At 38.7% G+C, this 18,045-nt stretch overlaps 1 protein-coding gene across 1 annotated transcript in view; it reads right to left on the bottom strand.

Annotated features, from left to right (window-relative positions):
* Positions 1 to 2,867: 2,867 nt before the first annotated feature.
* MGAT4D (MGAT4 family member D) overlaps positions 2,868 to 18,045 on the bottom strand; it is a 32,864-nt gene continuing 17,686 nt past the window's right edge. Inside the window, exons 7-15 of the mRNA XM_062493101.1 lie at positions 17,534 to 17,609; positions 12,717 to 12,828; positions 12,046 to 12,176; positions 8,036 to 8,143; positions 6,997 to 7,190; positions 5,369 to 5,447; positions 5,183 to 5,261; positions 4,093 to 4,205; positions 2,868 to 3,562 (exon numbers count right to left, since the gene is read on the bottom strand). Of these exons, the coding sequence (XP_062349085.1) occupies positions 3,536 to 3,562; positions 4,093 to 4,205; positions 5,183 to 5,261; positions 5,369 to 5,447; positions 6,997 to 7,190; positions 8,036 to 8,143; positions 12,046 to 12,176; positions 12,717 to 12,828; positions 17,534 to 17,609 (919 nt within the window). The 3' untranslated portion in view covers positions 2,868 to 3,535. The remainder of the gene's footprint in view (positions 3,563 to 4,092; positions 4,206 to 5,182; positions 5,262 to 5,368; positions 5,448 to 6,996; positions 7,191 to 8,035; positions 8,144 to 12,045; positions 12,177 to 12,716; positions 12,829 to 17,533; positions 17,610 to 18,045) is intronic.

Raw genomic sequence — 18,045 nt, 5'->3', positions numbered from 1 at the left:
CGGCGTGAGGCCATAGCCAATGGCGGCTCGGTCCGCAGCTGCCGCCCCGCCCCGCGCTGGTGCCTCAGCCAATGGGCCGCGGCCCGTGGCCGGCCCCGCCCCCCGGTATTGCCGTCGCGGGGGGCTTTGCTGCTATGGCCGGCGGGACGCGCGCGCCTGGCAGCCCGAGCTTTCCAACCTGTAATTTCCAGCTAATGAAACAGGCGGACACTGACGCCTGAGGGCCGCGAAATATAAATGCTTTAAATAAATTACTGAAGCCGAGTTCACATCTGCCTTTTGTACTGAACACAAATGTTGGCGTGCCCCTTGCTGAAGTACCCGAGAAGATTTAAGACGAGAATGGTGACACATCACAGAGTAACTGTGCTCCAGGGAAAATTGAAATTGTTTGACTAAAACATTATTCATACTGAACTGTTGAAAGTCGTATGCTTCTTAACTAATTTTTACTTGGTTGTAAGCAATGCCTGCTTTTAGCCAGCACTAGTTTTCTTTACAGATTCTTACTGATCCTTAAATCATTGAAACTTTAAGTTTGCTAAAACTAACCTGCCAAGTTTCATAAACAGAGCCAAAGGGAACTAAAGATTGGACAACTTGTGGCCCTTCAAGGATACAGAAGCAACCGGAAGACAGAGTGGGGATTAACGTCTGAAAAGTTGGGGACTTCCCATCTGAGAAAAAGATGATAAAAGGACTAAAAGAATGTGGACGGAATGAGCATGAAGAGCATGAAATCAATGAACAGTAGAGGATAGAATACTAATTAATGAAGAGAATTATGTAACTTGGAACCAACGAGCATTAATTCCTTTCTCTCGTAAAAATGCATAAATAAGTGAAGAAGTTTTATATCTGTACCAGCACAGAGGTTGAAACTCTGTCATCTGCACACGCCTCTTGGCCAGGAATAAAGTAATGCCTTGCTCCCCAACAACAAAAAGACAGGTGTTGAGGGAGTCTTATTTTTCCAGATGTTTTCAGAGGATTTTGGCAATGGAACTAGCTTGAAAATTGTGGTTTCTTACCACACAGACATTAAAAATTATTAAGTACATGTACAATGAGCCTGATGAAATTACTGAAGTAAAATTTCCTGTTCAATTTTCCAGTGAGCCTGGTGATCTGGTTTGTAATCTGAAACTCCAGAGTTTGTTGGTTTGTTTTTGGATTTTTTTTTGTAAGTTACAATAACAATTGCCTTCAAAACCAGTCATTCATAAAGTTAGAGGAAGTTCTTTATTCCCTGGACCTGAACTGAAGCCTTCCTATGGGAAGGCTTCTGTCCAGCCTTTGATCTGGCCTCGGAGCCGCAGTGTGTAAAGGTTCAGTGCTAATGGGATTATTACATGGAAAACCACAGGTGAGATCTTGCTTGCAGGGTGGAGAGGAAGCTGCAGGTGTTCTGTAACCACTCCTTGTGAGCAAACCCAGCTAATTCACTCACCAGTGGTGGCTGTTGCCAATAACACACGGAAATGTTTATTGATGAAGTATTTTTCCACTGCCCTCCCTTCTCATAAACTTCCTGGGGTTGGAATACTTGCTTTTCTGCTATTGCTTCTTCAGTGAAAATCCAGAATTCCTCTTAGGAAGTTCCTTTGGTTTTATAGTAGAACTGTGGACCTGCAGACTGTGCAAGAAACCTCTGCTTTTGTGAAACCACAGGGAAGAATTAATGGTTCTGGTGAAGCATTTGTTATTTACAACATCAACTAAAACCTCGTCTACATCGGAGTGATGGGAAGGGTATTCTGTGATTGCAACAGTTATGTAAAATATGTAAAAACAGAAACAAGGAATGCAGCACCAAGCAGGCAGCACAGAATGAGAAATTTCATTTAAATATATATTTTTAAAGTCCAGTCATTTCCTAATACAATTTCAAGTATTCTGATGAGCTTCCGGTGAGCTTGAAAGTATGCTTCAACAACTAGAGAGAAATCTCATTTCACTGTGAAAAATAAGATGTTTTGGTAGCAAAATGTATTAGTTTAGTATATTCTGTGTTTTCACTGATTTAAATAATTGCTCTGGAATTTCATCATTGGTGACACTGCTCTGTAACAAGTGAGTGTAAAGCACCCTGAATGCAGACATTACTCCCAGCAGTGAATCTGTTGCAGTGAAAGCAATGGCAAAATAAAGTTTTATGTTTTCACTCTAAGTGCTGAGGGACAAAGGTGTCTCCCAGTATACCTCTAAGCATGCTGGATTACTGCACTAATTCTTAACTGGCATTACACTCCTAACCTAATGAAGGCTGCAATATTTGGTCCAATATATGTATGTACATATATCTACACACACACATATATAGCACCACAGTGTATAAACAATCCTGTACATAAAAGTATGAATAAATAAAGTAAAATAATTAAACAGTGAACCTCTAAGCAATATTATCAAAATATTACTAGAGGTTGTCTTTGAAAAAACCACTATTCTGAACTGTTTTAATGTAAAAAATTGATTCCATCTCATTCTAAACGAAAAACACTGTGGCATTGGGAATACAACTCTACATTAATTTAACCCATTCATACAAATCCACATATTGCAGTTTATTTCCTGCTGTCAGGATGCAATGCCTGTGTAGGGGAGTGAGGGTGCAGTCGTGCTTCACATGCTGAGGAAGTGAGGGAGATGTCCAAGGGAGATTGTCATTTCCTAAGAACTTTTCAAATGAGACTACTGTGGTTCACTTTTTATTTTCAAATTTATGTTGAATTTGAACTTGTGAAAATGATTCAAATATCAGTACATGCTGATCATCTAATTCTAGGATCCAAAATTTTATTTAAAAATATTTTCTTTCTACAAAAATATAGTTACAGATAATACCCTTATTTCCTGTAATCAATGCAATGCACAATTCACTGGGAAGTTTTAGAATCTTCCCAAAAAATACCCGTTTAAGTTTCAAGTTATTCAGATGGTAATTTGTAGGCACTTCTCATTAAAAAAATATTTAACATAACTTATGCTACATTAAGGCTGAAACGCATTTATATTAAGCTTGAGATCAATTTTCATAACATTAAATTGATCCTGTGAACTACTTCAAATACCTGTAATGAATATTGACAACTTTTCCTTCAGTTCTAATTTCCCTACAAAACTGACCAGTGTTTTTAATGAAGTTGAATGCCATGTCCTTAACATTTTTCAAAAATGTCTGTATTTTTGTTTCTGGTGAAACTTTTATAACCTTTATGCTTTAGTCCCTGAGGCAGGCTGTAATGCCTTATTAATTGTTTATAATAGTAGCTATTTAATGTTGCCAAACTAAGGTGAGATTTTTATATATGACATGTCACTCAGTAACATTTTACAGAAATTACTAACATTCTTTTCATATACTTTGTCACATAGAAACACCTAAGATTTATCTCAACACTTTCCTAATACAGGATATTAATAATCGAGTATGGAATTAATCTTTTGACCCAGTCCTTTTTTTTTTCTGTTGTAGCCATCCTTGTTTTCAAGCAATACATAACAAGTGACACATCAAAAAATGTATTTTTTTTCAGTTTTCAGATGTCTTGATAAGTACCTGGAAAAAACCAAAATATATTATTTTCCAATACCTGCAGGAGCTTTGCCTATGACATTAGTTTTTCCCTTCTTCCAGCTATAGCTAGGATTAAGGCTGTACTAATTCTCTTCTGTGACTTCTGCTGAGTATTTTCTATTTGTGGACTTACTGACATTTTAACACTTGGGAAAAACTTGGAAGAATTAAAAAATCAGAGGTTCATCTGAAAATGTTGACATAATGTAATTAATATCCAAGATGGTGACTGAAAAGAGCTTTGTTTGTCAAAATCCAAGTCCTAGCAACTACAGTTACAGCACTGCAAAACTGGAGAATCATCCCATTTGAGCATTTCCAACACTTTTGATGAAGTACATTTAACTTCTCTCCTGAAAATAATTATTATAATTCTTCCACTTGTGTTTTTCCACACAAAATCCTATTCAAAATTCAGTATGATGAATCATTAACAATACTATATGACTGGAAGAACCAAAGTTCACTCAATAATGAATAATAAATAACAAAGCTTTTATTGACATGCTTACCTCACTCAGTATTGCCCAGACTGGAGAATCAGAACTGACTGATAAACGAATAGCCCGTATTCTTCCTATTGACTGATTGATGCTGCCTTCTGCAATGCCATTCTCAAAAGCCCCTTAATTAAAAAAAAAAAAAAAAAATCCCACAAGACCCATATGAACATTTATTAGAATGCAATACACTTCCAAGCAAACCTGTGAAAAAGCTCTACATTCCAAACTATAAATTAAATAGAGGAACACATTAGGGAAAAAATGTTTTGGAAAAGACTCGTGGGTTGAAATAAGGACAAGGAGAGATCAATCACAAATTACTGTCACAGGCAAGCCAGACTTGACTTGGGGAAAAAAAAATATATTTATATCAGAGTAGGGTAATGAGAAATAAAATCAAATCTTAAGAACTCTCCCTTCTTGGGCTTAAGTTGACTCCAGATTTTCTCTACCTCCCTACCCCCAGGTGTGCAGGGGGACACGGAATGGGGGTCATGGCCAGTTCATCACGTGTTGTCTCTATCACTCCTTCCTCCTCAGGGGAATCACAATGGCATCCTCCCCCCCAACTCACTGACTGCAGAATTATTTTCTCTTATGTATTCTCCTTCCTGTTCTCCTGTTCCTCTGTTACACAGAGCTTTTCTGCCCCCTTTTTAAATACGTTATCCCACAATGCAGTACCCCTGTCACAGCTGTAGGTCTGTCCTGGAGCTGGCTGCCACTGGCTCCTCTGGATACAAGGGAAGCTTCTGGCAGCTTTTCAGTGAAGCCACCCCTGTAGTTTCCCCCCATCCCCCTGCCCCAGCTACCAAAACCTTGCCATGAAAACCTTTACAGGGACTGTAATTAGCTCTCCTCCTAATTAGATGTCTTAGCTTTTGCCACTTGTCATAATTAAAACAAAATAGCAGAGTCATTGGTCAAACATGATACACTGCAATATGCAGTAACGCAAAAGGTTACTTTTCCTTACTAGTTCACCTTGGAATGTTGAATTTATCAAGGAGTTAATGAAAATCCTTAAGAGCAGAAACATTTTATATGTAGGAACAAAATTTCTGGTTTTGAAGTGTTTTTACCTAGTGAAGTTTTTTACCTATTTTTAAATATCCGTCTTTGGTTGCTGGGTAGTTAAATTTACTTCCATGAGCAACCAATTCTTTTCTTAGAGTTTCCTGTAAAAAATAACACAATAACATTTCAAGAAGTATTTTCTAGGGTATGACATTTTATACTTAATATAATTCTGAAAGTGAAATATGGTTCTAAATGAGAGACTTACATCAGCTGGCAACACTTCCACAGTAGTGTTAAACAGTTTATCACCAGGGTGCTCCATGTTTCCACTTTTGAACAAGTACCTGATGATAAAGGTGTATTATTTCCAGGTATTTTATACTTTAGAAGAGTTCTAAGGAAGTAATTCTTTCCATAATATAGTATTTTTATTTTAAATAGAACAAATATTAAAACCATCTTTCTCTGGGACCACAAATGCAAGTGTTTCCCCTTTTTAGTGCTCAAGTTCCAAATAAATTAACTTCCCATGTTTAAATGGCTAAGGAAGATCTGCCCTCTGATCTGTTCCTATAATTGTAAGACTGAAGTGGAATGGGCTTCTGGAAGGTGAGTGGCAGCAAAAATGTCTGTTTCTACTAGGCCACATACTCCATCCCAGGAGAATTTCCCTTTTTTATCAACGCTGGTCAATTCAGGTGCTTCTAGAAAATTTCCTTTATAGCCAATAAGTAAGAGCATTGACCAAACAAGAATCCGAGCAAAAACATCTAAGAATAAAAATCCCTGTTTGGTTTTAAATTTCTGGCATTAAGAGTTCTTAGGGTTTTAGATCCAAAAAGAACTAAGAGAATTTAAATCATCAAACACTCTCCTCTGATATCAAATACTCAAGGCTTAAAACCACCAAATATTATAGGATTAACCATACATTTTCACAGACTAGCAATGTAATGGGGCTGGGACTAATGCCTGAAGTTTTAGCTTTCATATTTTTCAGATTCTGTACTGCAGTAGTATACAGCTCTGAACTTCATATAAAGGAAGTTCACAGTTTAGTTCGACAGAACAATCCTTTTGCAGGCTGAGAACCAAGGACACCATTGCAGCTTCAGGCACGAAAAGTGCAAACAACAGTGGATAGAGGAGAGCAGTCTGGGAGGATGGGACTTCATAACCTGGACCTGAAATTGGACAATTAACCCCAATATGTAAATGGCCCAAAACTTATAAAAGTGTCAAAACTTGTGACTCAGAGTCAGTCTTGGGTGGAGCCATGCCCAGGCTCTTGTGCTCCTCAAGGTGTATCCTTTGAAGGCCTTTTAATAAATACCTACTTTATTCCTTTAACACTGTCTAGCCTCTGTTCTAGGCAGCCTCTCAAGGCATCAGTCAACACCATATGTAAGTTAGCTTCATGCAATGCAGCTTCCCAGTAACAGGAACCAGCATTAACCAGTTAATTAATACAAACACCAGTGTTTATTGCAAAAACTGTCATTCACTGCAGCTCACTGGGTGGAGACAGACTCGACATCATGTAAACAGCCTTTCTGTTGGCAACTACACAAATAAAGCTTTCACTGACACCATTGATCAAATTCATCAGTTAAAAACAGATTCCTTTGAGAATTATAATGAGAGTGTAAAATATTTACCTGAAGGAATAGCAATAAAAGAAAAAAAAATAAGAAGCTCTCTAGTTACCAATGAAGAAATGTATTTCAGGAGGAGAGTTCAAGAAGAAGAGCAGATAAATAGCAAATCATGTATTTTTTGTCAGTAACAAGGTTTATGCAAACAGTTGAGCAGTGATAATTTCAAACAGACTCAAGAATTTCCAAACTGGAAATATGTAGGCTTCCATCATGTTTCATATCATGTAATACTTACTTTTCAACTTCTAGTGGATTTAAAAATGTGAACCTGATGTAGTCACCTGCCACTGGAGCTGTAGCCCAAAAACAGTCTTGTCCTTTATAAACTTTTTCCAAGGTATATTGCTCATATATTCTTAGGCTTGTATCCACTTTTGCAGGTGGATTATTATGTGCTTTATGTAGCAGATTTTTTCCAAAATCTTTATCCTGATGATATTAAGAAATACAATTTCACTCATACAATGGAAAAAAAGGTGCATTGATATCTGTAATTACTACAAGAAGCTATTCCAGAAAATAATCACCTCAGTGTCAACAAATATAAATCTATTTTTAACAAATACAGAATATAAATTTCAGTGTAATCACTGGGACTTAATGTTACAATCTGCAGACAGAGCTGCACTGATTATTTCTTAGCTGCCAAGATTTAAAAATAAAAATCTTCACAGGGGCTATTTCATAGTTGTCTAGGGTGCCTTCTGCCAGAACATGTGATTGCTGGTCTCTGCTAAAGGCTCTGTGAATTTCTAGTCTGATCCAAATGAGAAATCTTGTCACTAGTCTAGATGGCACCACCAGGAGATTCCTGAAGTCCAGTTCATCATTGCTCATGTCCTTATCAGATATGTGGTTTGCCCACCAAACTCTTCCCAAAAATTTGTGGCAATCAAGTTAGGCACACCTTTGTCCCACCAATATACCTTCGGAATTATCCCTCATACTGGAAATGTGAACTGCTCAGCCAAAACAAACCATCATGGCTTTGTCTGTATGGAGCAGAGCATCTGAAACCTTGTGTTGTGAAGAGGGTTCCTAAATGCCATGAAATGCTGCTGTTCAGATGAGAGATTCAAAGGTGTTTGTGCAGGAGCAGTACTCCACCTGCAGCTTAGATGCCAGATCAAAACTCTCTACCAAATCTGTAAAACAACATCACTGGATATGGAAATGCCATCTAATGCCAAAGATGGTCCTTGAAACTCATTTGAGAAATAAGTCAGAACACAAGCATATAATATAAAAATATGGCATTAATTTCTTATTCTCACTTTCAAATTCTGTATCTTCCCAGCCAATGATGAATAAATTCCCATATGCTGAAAGAGAGAGGGCTTAGCACGGATACGTAACTTTGACTTTTCTGTTTCACAGTGTGCCTGGAAAGAAAGCAAAAGGGAGTGAAGGGTTATTACCAAGGAGAGACAAACTATGTTCCATAAGGCAATTTCATTATGTAGTTAAGGGTATGGGTCACAATTTTTTATCCCTATTTAAATGAGTAATCCTTAAATTAACAGTCACCTTATGTCACATAGACTGTTTCTAGACCAAACCTCAGAATTCCACTTATGCTGTTATTTAGATTTGAAGACTCAACCACCAGTAATTCAGGAATCTCTGCACAGTATGTGATTAATCACATCTCAGGGTAATAAGAAATGGGAAACCGATTGATTTCTTAGCTATTTCTGGCAAACTTTATTTCAACTCTTAGCCTTGCCATATTCCAATTAAACTATTTTGACCAAAATTGACCTTCTTAAGATAAATTCTGGTTATATTTCAATCTTCATAATTTTGCCTCTTTCTGTTGTGTTTGGGAAGCTTTTACTGTATTATATAAGTTATGGATCTTTTAGAGCATCAGTAGATAATGCCCTTAAATATTGAGTTTCAACCACAATTTTTCACTTTGCTACACCTGGGACATGACATATATCAAGGAATTAAGTAACTGTAATTGGTACTAATTTTGGAGTTTCTTGATCTTTGAATGATAGCAAACTACTTCTTTAAATGTAATCTTTTTCTTTGCATATATAGAGCATCATAGTTTGATACAATTACACAAACATGCCAAAGTAATTAATACATCAATGAAGCATAATGGCAAGGAACAAAGAAAAGGGCTAAAATGAGACTCCCTGGGTTGTACTCTTGGTGCTGTCACAGAATTATTATATGAGTTTGGAAGATAATTTAACTTTTCTGTATCCCAGGTCTCATACCTTAAAATTTGAGAGGATAATGTGCTTACCTCTTCCATCAAGTGCTTTCAGTTCTATAAAAGAAAAATGTTCAATTAACTATATCAGTGCCTTCTAAAGCCAGAAGTGATTAAGCCTTCTTAAAGCTGGCTTAAAACCATCAAAACTCATGAAGGATTTATAGTTTCCATAGGAGTACTAATTAGAAGTTCAAAATGCCATGGAAAGCTATGAAAAAACTAAGTATTTCTATTTTTGTCCACATCAGATGTTCAGCAAAACAATGTAAACCAACAAAACACTGTGCAAATTGATTTACTGGCAGCTGTTTCTCTGAAAGGCACGCTATATTTCAGTAAAGAAGAAATAATTTTAAGAAAATAAATTTATGATCTTTCTTCTGACAGGGTTTGCAATTCATCCCCTGCAATAATGCAGGCTCTAGAATGCCTTGTTTTGTGCTATGGCAGCACTACCAAAAGAGCTGCTTCTGGCAGCAGCTGAGAATCATCAGCGGCATGAGGCTGGTGTAGTCATTTCTGCAGAAGCTGAGAGAAGGCTGCTTCTTGAGTCAGGGCTTCCACCCCTGCAGCCTGTAGTTCCCACTGCACCCGATAGACACAGGCCACTGCACAAAAACACAGAATGCTCGGGTTCAAAGCCACCTGTAAAGATCATCTGACTCCCCTGCCATGGACAGGCTTCCACTAAAACAAGTTGCTCAGAGCCCTATCCAGCCTGGTCAGAAACACTGGATGTGGCACCTACACCTTTCCAGGGCAACCTGTGCCAGTGACTCACCACTCTAACCATAAAAAATGTTTTCCTTATATCCAGTCTAAACATACCCTCTTTCAGTTTAGGACTGTTGCCCCTTGTCTTGTCACAACACATAAAAAGATTTTCTCCCTCTTTCCTACAAGCTCCCTTTAGGTACTTGGAAGGTGCTGTATGGTCTCCCTGAAGCCTTCTCTTCTTCAGTCTGAAGAGCTCTGACTCTTTCAGCCTGTCTCCAGCCCTCTGACCATTTCTGTGGCCGCTCCACTTACTCTTACAGGTCCACGGCATTATTTTGTACTGGGGACCCCAGCAGTGAATGATGGTTCACAGGAGGTAAACATGACAAAATGTCTGAACCATGCAGAGATCTGATGGCTCTGATCATCACAAACTGTCTTTTCCAACTTGGTGAGCAGATGTAGCTGAACCTTGATGTCAGTCAGTCCAGGCTGAAAACTTGGAGAAGGTTGAGAAGTAGGCACACAGGAGTATTGTGAGGTTTAACAAGAGCAAGTGCAAGGTGCTGCAACTGGGTCAGAGCAACCTCCAGTATCAATCCAGGCTGGGGATGAGCAGATTGAGGACAGCCCTGCCCAGAAGGACTCAAGGACGTTGGTGGAGGAGAGGCTGGGCATGACCCAGCTGTGAGCACTCCCAGCCCAGAGAGCCAAACGTGTCCCGGGCTGCATCCAGAGCAGTGTGGGCAGCAGGGCAGGGAGGGGATTCTGTCCCTCTGCTCTGCTCTGCTGAGAGCCCACCTGCAGTGCTGCTTCAGCTCTGGGCTCCCACCACAGGCAGCACATGGACCTGTCTTGCTGAATCCAGAGGAGGCCACCAAGTTAATTAGAGGGCTGGAGCACCTCTCCTGTGAGGAAAGGCTGAGAGAACTGAGCTTGTTCAGCCTGGATAAAAGAGGGCTTTGGCAACTGCAGCCTTCCAGTACCAGAAGGGATCCTGCAAGGAACACAGAGAGAAACTTTTACAAGAGCCTGGAATGACAGGACAGGAAGGAATGGATTCCAACTAAAAGAGAGTAGGTTTGTATTAGCTATCAGAAGGAAGTTCTTTCCTGTGAGGATGGTGAGGCACAGAAACAGGTTGCCCAGGGAAGCTGTGAATCATCCCTGGAGATGTTCAAGGCCAGGCTGGATGAGGGTCTGAGCAGTCTGGTCTAGTGGAAGGTGTCCCTGCCAATGGCAGGGAGTAGGAACAAGATGGTCTTTAAGGTCTTTTCCAACCCAAACAATTCTATGATTCCACATAAACATGCCAAACATCCATCACCACAGGATGGCACATAGAAACCACACACAAGTGCCCTGCTGACCCTCCTGTGTAGCATAATGTGTGATCACCTTGTGACACTCTTAGCTGGTTGGAAAGGAGACAGCAAAGTGTGAGGAGCTGCCAGCTTGCCTTCTCTGATGCCTATCGGAAAGTTCACTGCTTGAACCTGCTAAACAGAGAAGCTACCACAGCTGGGGTCCCCAGCCTTCACCCAGACTCCATTTTCTGCATTCTCATGAATAGTCCCAGCAGGCCATGCCACTGGTCATTCCCACCCAAGGGCCATGTGATCAGTCTCAGTAGGTTTTTGCTACCAACAGCAATTGAAATTACAAACACAGAAGTGAAACTCAGTAGAAACTTGTGGACACTTCTGTGCTATGAGAACACAGCTTCATTTTAGGTAGGAATCAGGCCTCAGAAGATGGAACAGCCATAAATAAAGTATTTAATCTATTGGATGGAAGTTGGCACACGGTAGATCTGGAATGAGTGATGTCAACATAACAGCATCTGTTTTTTAATCTGTTTTCACAGACAGACAAGAACTTAAATTAATTTCTTGACACTCGCTCCAACTCCTATGAGATTGCCTAATCCATAAAGCAAGATTTAAAAGCTTGCTCCTGTCTGTATGAAGTGGGTCTGGAGACTCTACAGTGCATTACTAAGTCCAAAACCAGAGACCTTCTGCTATCCCCAGAAGTCACTTATACTACAGGGTAAAACCTGAAGTTTGCTTGTTCCACTCCCCCAATCTCCTGCTCTGCACAACACCTCTTTCTTCTTGCTCCTTTATCAACATAAAAGTAATATGTGCAAATCCTGGAGCAGGAACTGGCTGCACCAGTTAAAACTCCTGAACCCTAAAACCAAGAAGGAGGAGTAACTCTGGTCAGTCCAAAGTAAGTCTAGTTTGAGAAATTTATATTCCACTTTTCAAAAATAAATTTTGTCACTGAGAGTGTTTGAATGTTCACAAACAAACTCACAGTTATACTTACTGCGTCCTTTTCTGGATTGCACACTTTAACCCAGAGCAGGTGGTCTATAAGCCAGTCTACAGGCTTATCCTTATAGAACATGAGGAAAAATTCCACCATGAGTGGCAGGTCTTCTGTTTTAAACAATTTTCCTGAAAGCAAGACAGGAAGTTATATTTTTATTCCTATGCAAGAATCACCAGCTTTATGTTTAAATGTAATTTATTTAAATAAATGTTTAAGTATCACACCAGTACTTGCACACATGAATGTAGTTATGATATTTAATGAAAAACTTCACATAGAATCTGAAGAGTTGCTAATTATCCAACCCTTTTATATGGGATGCATATTCACCTCCATAAAGCCAAGGAAGTTGTTTTTTTTATTGATTGTTCAAATTCCATTCTTGAAAAGAGAACTACACATTACAGGGGCACATAGTTCCCTGAGGTGGAACAACTTCCTCCTCATGGGCAGTCAATTATAGATTCTATACTGAAGAGACTGTATTAAAAAGACAGTTTTAAAGAGAATGAAAAGTCAACTACTTTCAGTGGGATGTTTCCTGAAGAACCAAGGAAGTTTTGATATGCAAGTCCTTCCATGTTCTGAGATGTAATTCTGAATGACACCTTTTTGATCTACACAGCTCCAAATCCAGTTGATCCTGCTGAGGTCTTAATACTTACCAATAAATCCAAGTTGTGAGAACTCAAGTACCATCCAATCTTGGGACTGTTGAGCAGCAAAGCTTTTTATACTTTCAATAAAATCAGGTTTGGCTATAATATCATCTTCCAGCTGGGGGGAAAAATGCAACAGAAAAAGAGAATGCAAGCAGTGACTTTATTGCTTGCAGAAGGGGTGGTGACACTGCCACATGCAAATAAAAATTGTTGTGTTTAACTGCTGTAGTGCATGTACTGAAGCTGTACCAAACTACAGCGGATTGCTATTTAGCATCTACATGTATCTCTGGTTTCGTATCACTCATCAAGTAATTATCTACAGGACTGACCATAACACCATGGGTGCTTCTCCCTTTTTTCATGAAGGAGGGCTCCCTGCCTTAAAGACATCTCACTTAGAAGAAAACATTAAGCAAAAAGACAAGTTAAGGAAGACAACAATAAACAGTTTGTTCTTAGGTTATATAAGCATTGATCAGCAACAGGAGCAAAGTGTCTGAAAGGAAAGGTGTCCAAACGCTCTGGCAGCCTGGGCAGACTTTGTCATTCATACAAGGTGACTAAGAAGGACTGCGGGTGATTACTGAGATGCCAGTAGAAAGCAAGTTGGCCCAGGGAATATTGGTAATGAAGGGCTGTGCTCTGTGAATCACACTGAAGGACAGCAATACAGAGAGCTTTTAAGATGTTGTAAAGGCCAGCACAGAGTGCAGCAGTAGAGCCAGCTAAAGGGTACTTGGAAGAGCAGACTGACATCCATCAAAGGAAATGGGAAAGGCACTGGCTTCATTTTTGCCTGGCTTTCAGACAAACACTGGGCATCTGAAAAGTCAGAGGCTGTTCCTGCTACTAAAGCTGGGGATTATGAATCCAGACAAGGAGGTTGGAGGCAATGACACAAAGGAAAGAAATGTATTCCAGAAATAATTAAGGAGCGAGTCATTCATGGTTTGATTTCAGTATGGGTGTGAAAACACAGGAAGAGGAGATTACGACTTCAGGAAAATATTGCTGAGGTGTAGTGTAATCATACAGTAACTTATTCTAACTGCTGTACTTCACTGGCCCTGCTGCATGGCTGGTTGTGCTGTAACCAGCTTCAGAAAGATAAATAGCTAGAAAATTAAGCCTTTGAGGGAAAAAAAACAACCGAACAAAACATGATTTCCTGCTGGTTTTGTGTCTTCAACTGACACAGCAGAGTCATCAAGAGCTTTAGAGACCACGCCACAGGTTTCAGCTAAATTTGGGCATCACTGCGACTGTAGGGCTGGCTGACAAGAAATGTTTTGGCAACAGTGAACCCAGCAGTAAGTAGAATAAAGTTAGAAAGAGGAGATTAAGAGATCTGTTTTGACCTATCAACTTTTGCTGATGGCAGGATAAAAAATAGACAAACTGATCAAGATTAATGCTTCTTAACAGATTCTGAGGTCTGGGGATTGAGTTGAAAGTTATGCAGAAGAGAGCAACAACAACAAAAAAACCCTCAAACATCAATTTACAAGAAATCTGGCATAAAATGAAATCACTTTAAAGGATTAGCCAGGAGCAAGATGGAAAGGGAGAACAGTAAAGAATCAAAGAAGGTTTTAGAGAAACCTTAAAGAAAAGTTGAGGGGCATCAGAAAAGTCTGAAAAGCAGACTGGAGTATCTCAAAAACCTAGGGAGGCCATCATATTGAGAAACACCATGGAAAAGTATGCAAACCTAGTAAAGATTAAAAGCATAGAGGCTGTGATGCAAAGTGACTGTGAATGTGGTTATGAACAGAAAGTAATTTTGAAGTCTGAGATGGTCTTTCCTGAAGCTAACGGTGATTATTAGAGGATGCGGTTTGATACCCCATGTAGCACAAGCCATTAAAATTACTTATTTAACCCTGAATTTGTGTTCAACTAAAGCACTTAGTTTTGGACAAAATCTCCCATTGCTTAGAGATTCCAGTGTCAGTTATTTCAGTATGTTATACAATATTTTACTACCCTGAATGCTCAATACTTTGCACCCAAATTCTAATTTGAGGGTTTTTTTCTGTCTTCAGCTTACAGCCACTTGTTTTCTCATATGCTCTTATCTACTACAGGAAGTTTTGCAGCTGCACACAGCTGGGTCAGGAAGTTTAAGATATAAACTGCCTAGTCCACTTACCCCATTGCCATAGGAAAGCCAGCAAAACATGGAATCACAGCTAAATTCCCTTCACTCATCAGTGCTTTTAAATGAAAAAGATATACATCCACTACAGCAAGATTATGAAAATTTCCTACATAAGTAACAAATGGGTTTTCATTTTTCTTAAGCAAGTTGACTACAAGAAGTAAAAGTGAAGTATTAACAAAAAAGTGGAATAATGCAATGAAAGCTCAGGCATCAGACAGGAAGATTCTTCCTTGCTGAATTTTATTAGAGTCTTTTTGTCTCGCTGACAATTAATATGTGGAAACTGTGGAGCTCCTTTTAAGAGGTCTACCAAAAAGCAGGCCTAACCTAGAGTCCAGTGAGGGAAGGAAAGAAAAATCCATATAAAGAGTGCTGGTGAACTCACTGAGCTATTGCTCAGGCTTTAAATCCATTAGAGAAGTGCTGCTGGCAACCTATATTACTTGTGCGTGTATGTATATATATATATATATATATATATAAGATATATAAATACACAATTTTTTTCCCAGCCTCCATATCAGGTGATAAAAAAAATCATAGCAGTAATTCAGATAACTACAAGTTAAGTTAGAACTTGATAACAGAGTTTAACTGAAGAAACTAAGATTTATTTAATGGTTTATATTTGCTTCATCTCAGTGCTAATAGAAAACACTTTAGAAGTACTGTAGCTGTGTTTCTTTCAGATTTGAAATGTTTGATTCCTTCAGGGAACTAAGTCTACATGGACAGAAATAACAAATGCATGTCCTCACTATTAGGCTGGGATTGGATTGTCTGCTTTTATGGCCATGTTATTATCCCATTATTCTAAGTACTTCAAGGGTCTCTGGTGAATGCTAGGAAATGTAATGAAAGTGGAAACAAGGACCTCAAAGTTCTCTCAGGGGAAACAAGTGTAGCAAAAGACAAATTTGTACTTGAAGTAACAAAATTGGTCAGCAGGTAAGGTTCACCCTCACTATAAGCCTGCTAGCTTCAATGGACTCCATAAAACTTCTTATTAAATCCTGGTTCAGCAGTATCCTAGAAGAAGTGTTTATCCAGCAAAGATCATGTCTGAATTATGACATCAGCTGTTCCATAGACATCAAGATTAATTGTGTGTGCTTATCTTCTTTCAAGGTTTGGGAGCTAGCATCAGCCACTCAATTAATACTACTCCTGACTAAACTCAATAAAAATCTAACCTAGCTCAAGTTTTGTTTAAGATTACAGAAATAAATCTTGTACCAGGCTAAGGAAAAGTAGTTTTAAGTTGTTTGCTTTCCTTTAATACAAGGCTTTTAAATAGAGGGACGACATAACTAAGTTTATGACAGCAAGTGTTCATTCTTTTCACCTGCACTCTACAGAGCAGTTTTTGGACAGACTAGTATCTGTGCTATAGGAGCAGCTGCAGGCTGGACATACAAAGAATAGGATATAGTAGGAACAGTATGAGGAATAGTATGAGGAAAGTATAGTTTCTTTTTGAGAAAATTCCAAAAGCAGACCTAACTCCCACCAGACCATCACCATCCAGGCTTTGCTCCTAATAACAGTTCAGTCCTTATATAAAGTTCCAGATAAGAAAACACGTGTTCCCAAATTCCTCTAGAAATACAAATACAGAAGTAAGTCATTGTGGTTCATTCAAATATGATTGTTTGGTAACAGGAAGGGACATCAAGTGTCTGGAAGCATCCTAACATACCACTTCACTGGGTTTCCTATGCCTTGATGCCCTAGTGCACTCAGTAAACTTGGATAATGTTCTTAAAAATATTCAAAAGCGTCAGCAAAATACTTCATTTTCCATTAAAGCATAATTGGTCAAAATACAGCATTTTTGTTTGTCCACCTGCATCACGAGCACCTATGCCACATTTGAGAACATTAAGTAGCCCAGCTCAAATGTGTTTTTGTTGAATCCTGAGAAAAACTGTGGCAGATGCCAAGTCCTGCAGTCTTCTGCTTCCAATATATCCTGAGATGTCCTTATGGAATACATACTCTGAGGCAAAATACTCTTCTGGGCTTTTTTTACAAACTGTTGACATTATTGAGCCACGTGAAATTTTACAGACCTTTTTCATGATTGAACATCTCTTTTGGAACGTCCAGTGGTGAATAAGATTTTTATGGAGTGCTAATTGGCACAAATCTAGAATGATGATTAAAGCTAAGCTTAAATGCATGGGGATCTTCTTAAAGGCTAACACAAAATCTTCTGGAGAACTAAGGATCTGTGCCAACCTGTAGTTGACCTTATCTCAGTATCACTCTACTGGTGCTTCCCTGTCCTTCACTGTTATCTGGGCTATAACCTGGACCTATCACCACTCTTTTTCCTGGCTGCAGTAAGTAAAAAGATATTAAACCCTGACCTCCTTAGCCTAATCAAGTAAGTGCTTAATGCTTTAGTTACCTCACTTTTTGACTTCACAAATGACAGGAAGGAAGATATGGTTTTAATCAAACAGTACCTGCCTGCAAGATGTATATACATACAGAAATATGTGGATGCTTGTAAAGAACACAGGCAAAATACACAGAAAATGACAATAGACTGCTGGTTTTATTGAGACCTTTGAAACAAATTAAAATTGCCAAAAGATAATCATCAGTACAGAGGTATTGCTGCTACTTAATGATAATATGAACATACCTGTAAATAAAATGTTCCCTTAGGTTGAGCATATAGCATTAAAAAGCTATAATCCAAATTCTGTTTAGTTCTCCACCTAAACATAAGCAGCAAATTCTGATAAGCTTTTTGAGGGGGTTGTAAGAGTTATTTCTACAATAAGAGAAGTTCTAATGTTCTGCATTTTTTGTCTCTACAATAAAATTTTAAGGTTGAGTATTCTAAACCATTGGTAAGTGCAAAATAATTTCTCTACAATCAACGTAAACATTTGTAAATAATTTTACTTTCCTATAAAAGTTAACATTAAATAAACAAAAAAAACTATCTCTGTCAAACACAAGTGAAACAAATTGTCTAACAAGTTACTCATGTAAAATGACTTAAAAGATTCTACTCATTTTATTAAGAGAAATTGTAATAGTTTCTCAGGCTGTCAAAAACTAAGCCAACCTCCAACTGGTCCCATCAATCCACAGAGGAAGTTCCCATGGAGAAAATCTTCCTAGTGTGCCCTCCCCCTCAGGGTAAAA

Source organism: Cinclus cinclus, chromosome 5 (genome assembly GCF_963662255.1).
Source record: "Cinclus cinclus chromosome 5, bCinCin1.1, whole genome shotgun sequence".
Classification (NCBI taxonomy): domain Eukaryota; kingdom Metazoa; phylum Chordata; class Aves; order Passeriformes; family Cinclidae; genus Cinclus; species Cinclus cinclus.
Note: the sequence above shows the minus strand (reverse complement) of the source record. Positions and strands in the feature narration are given on the sequence as shown.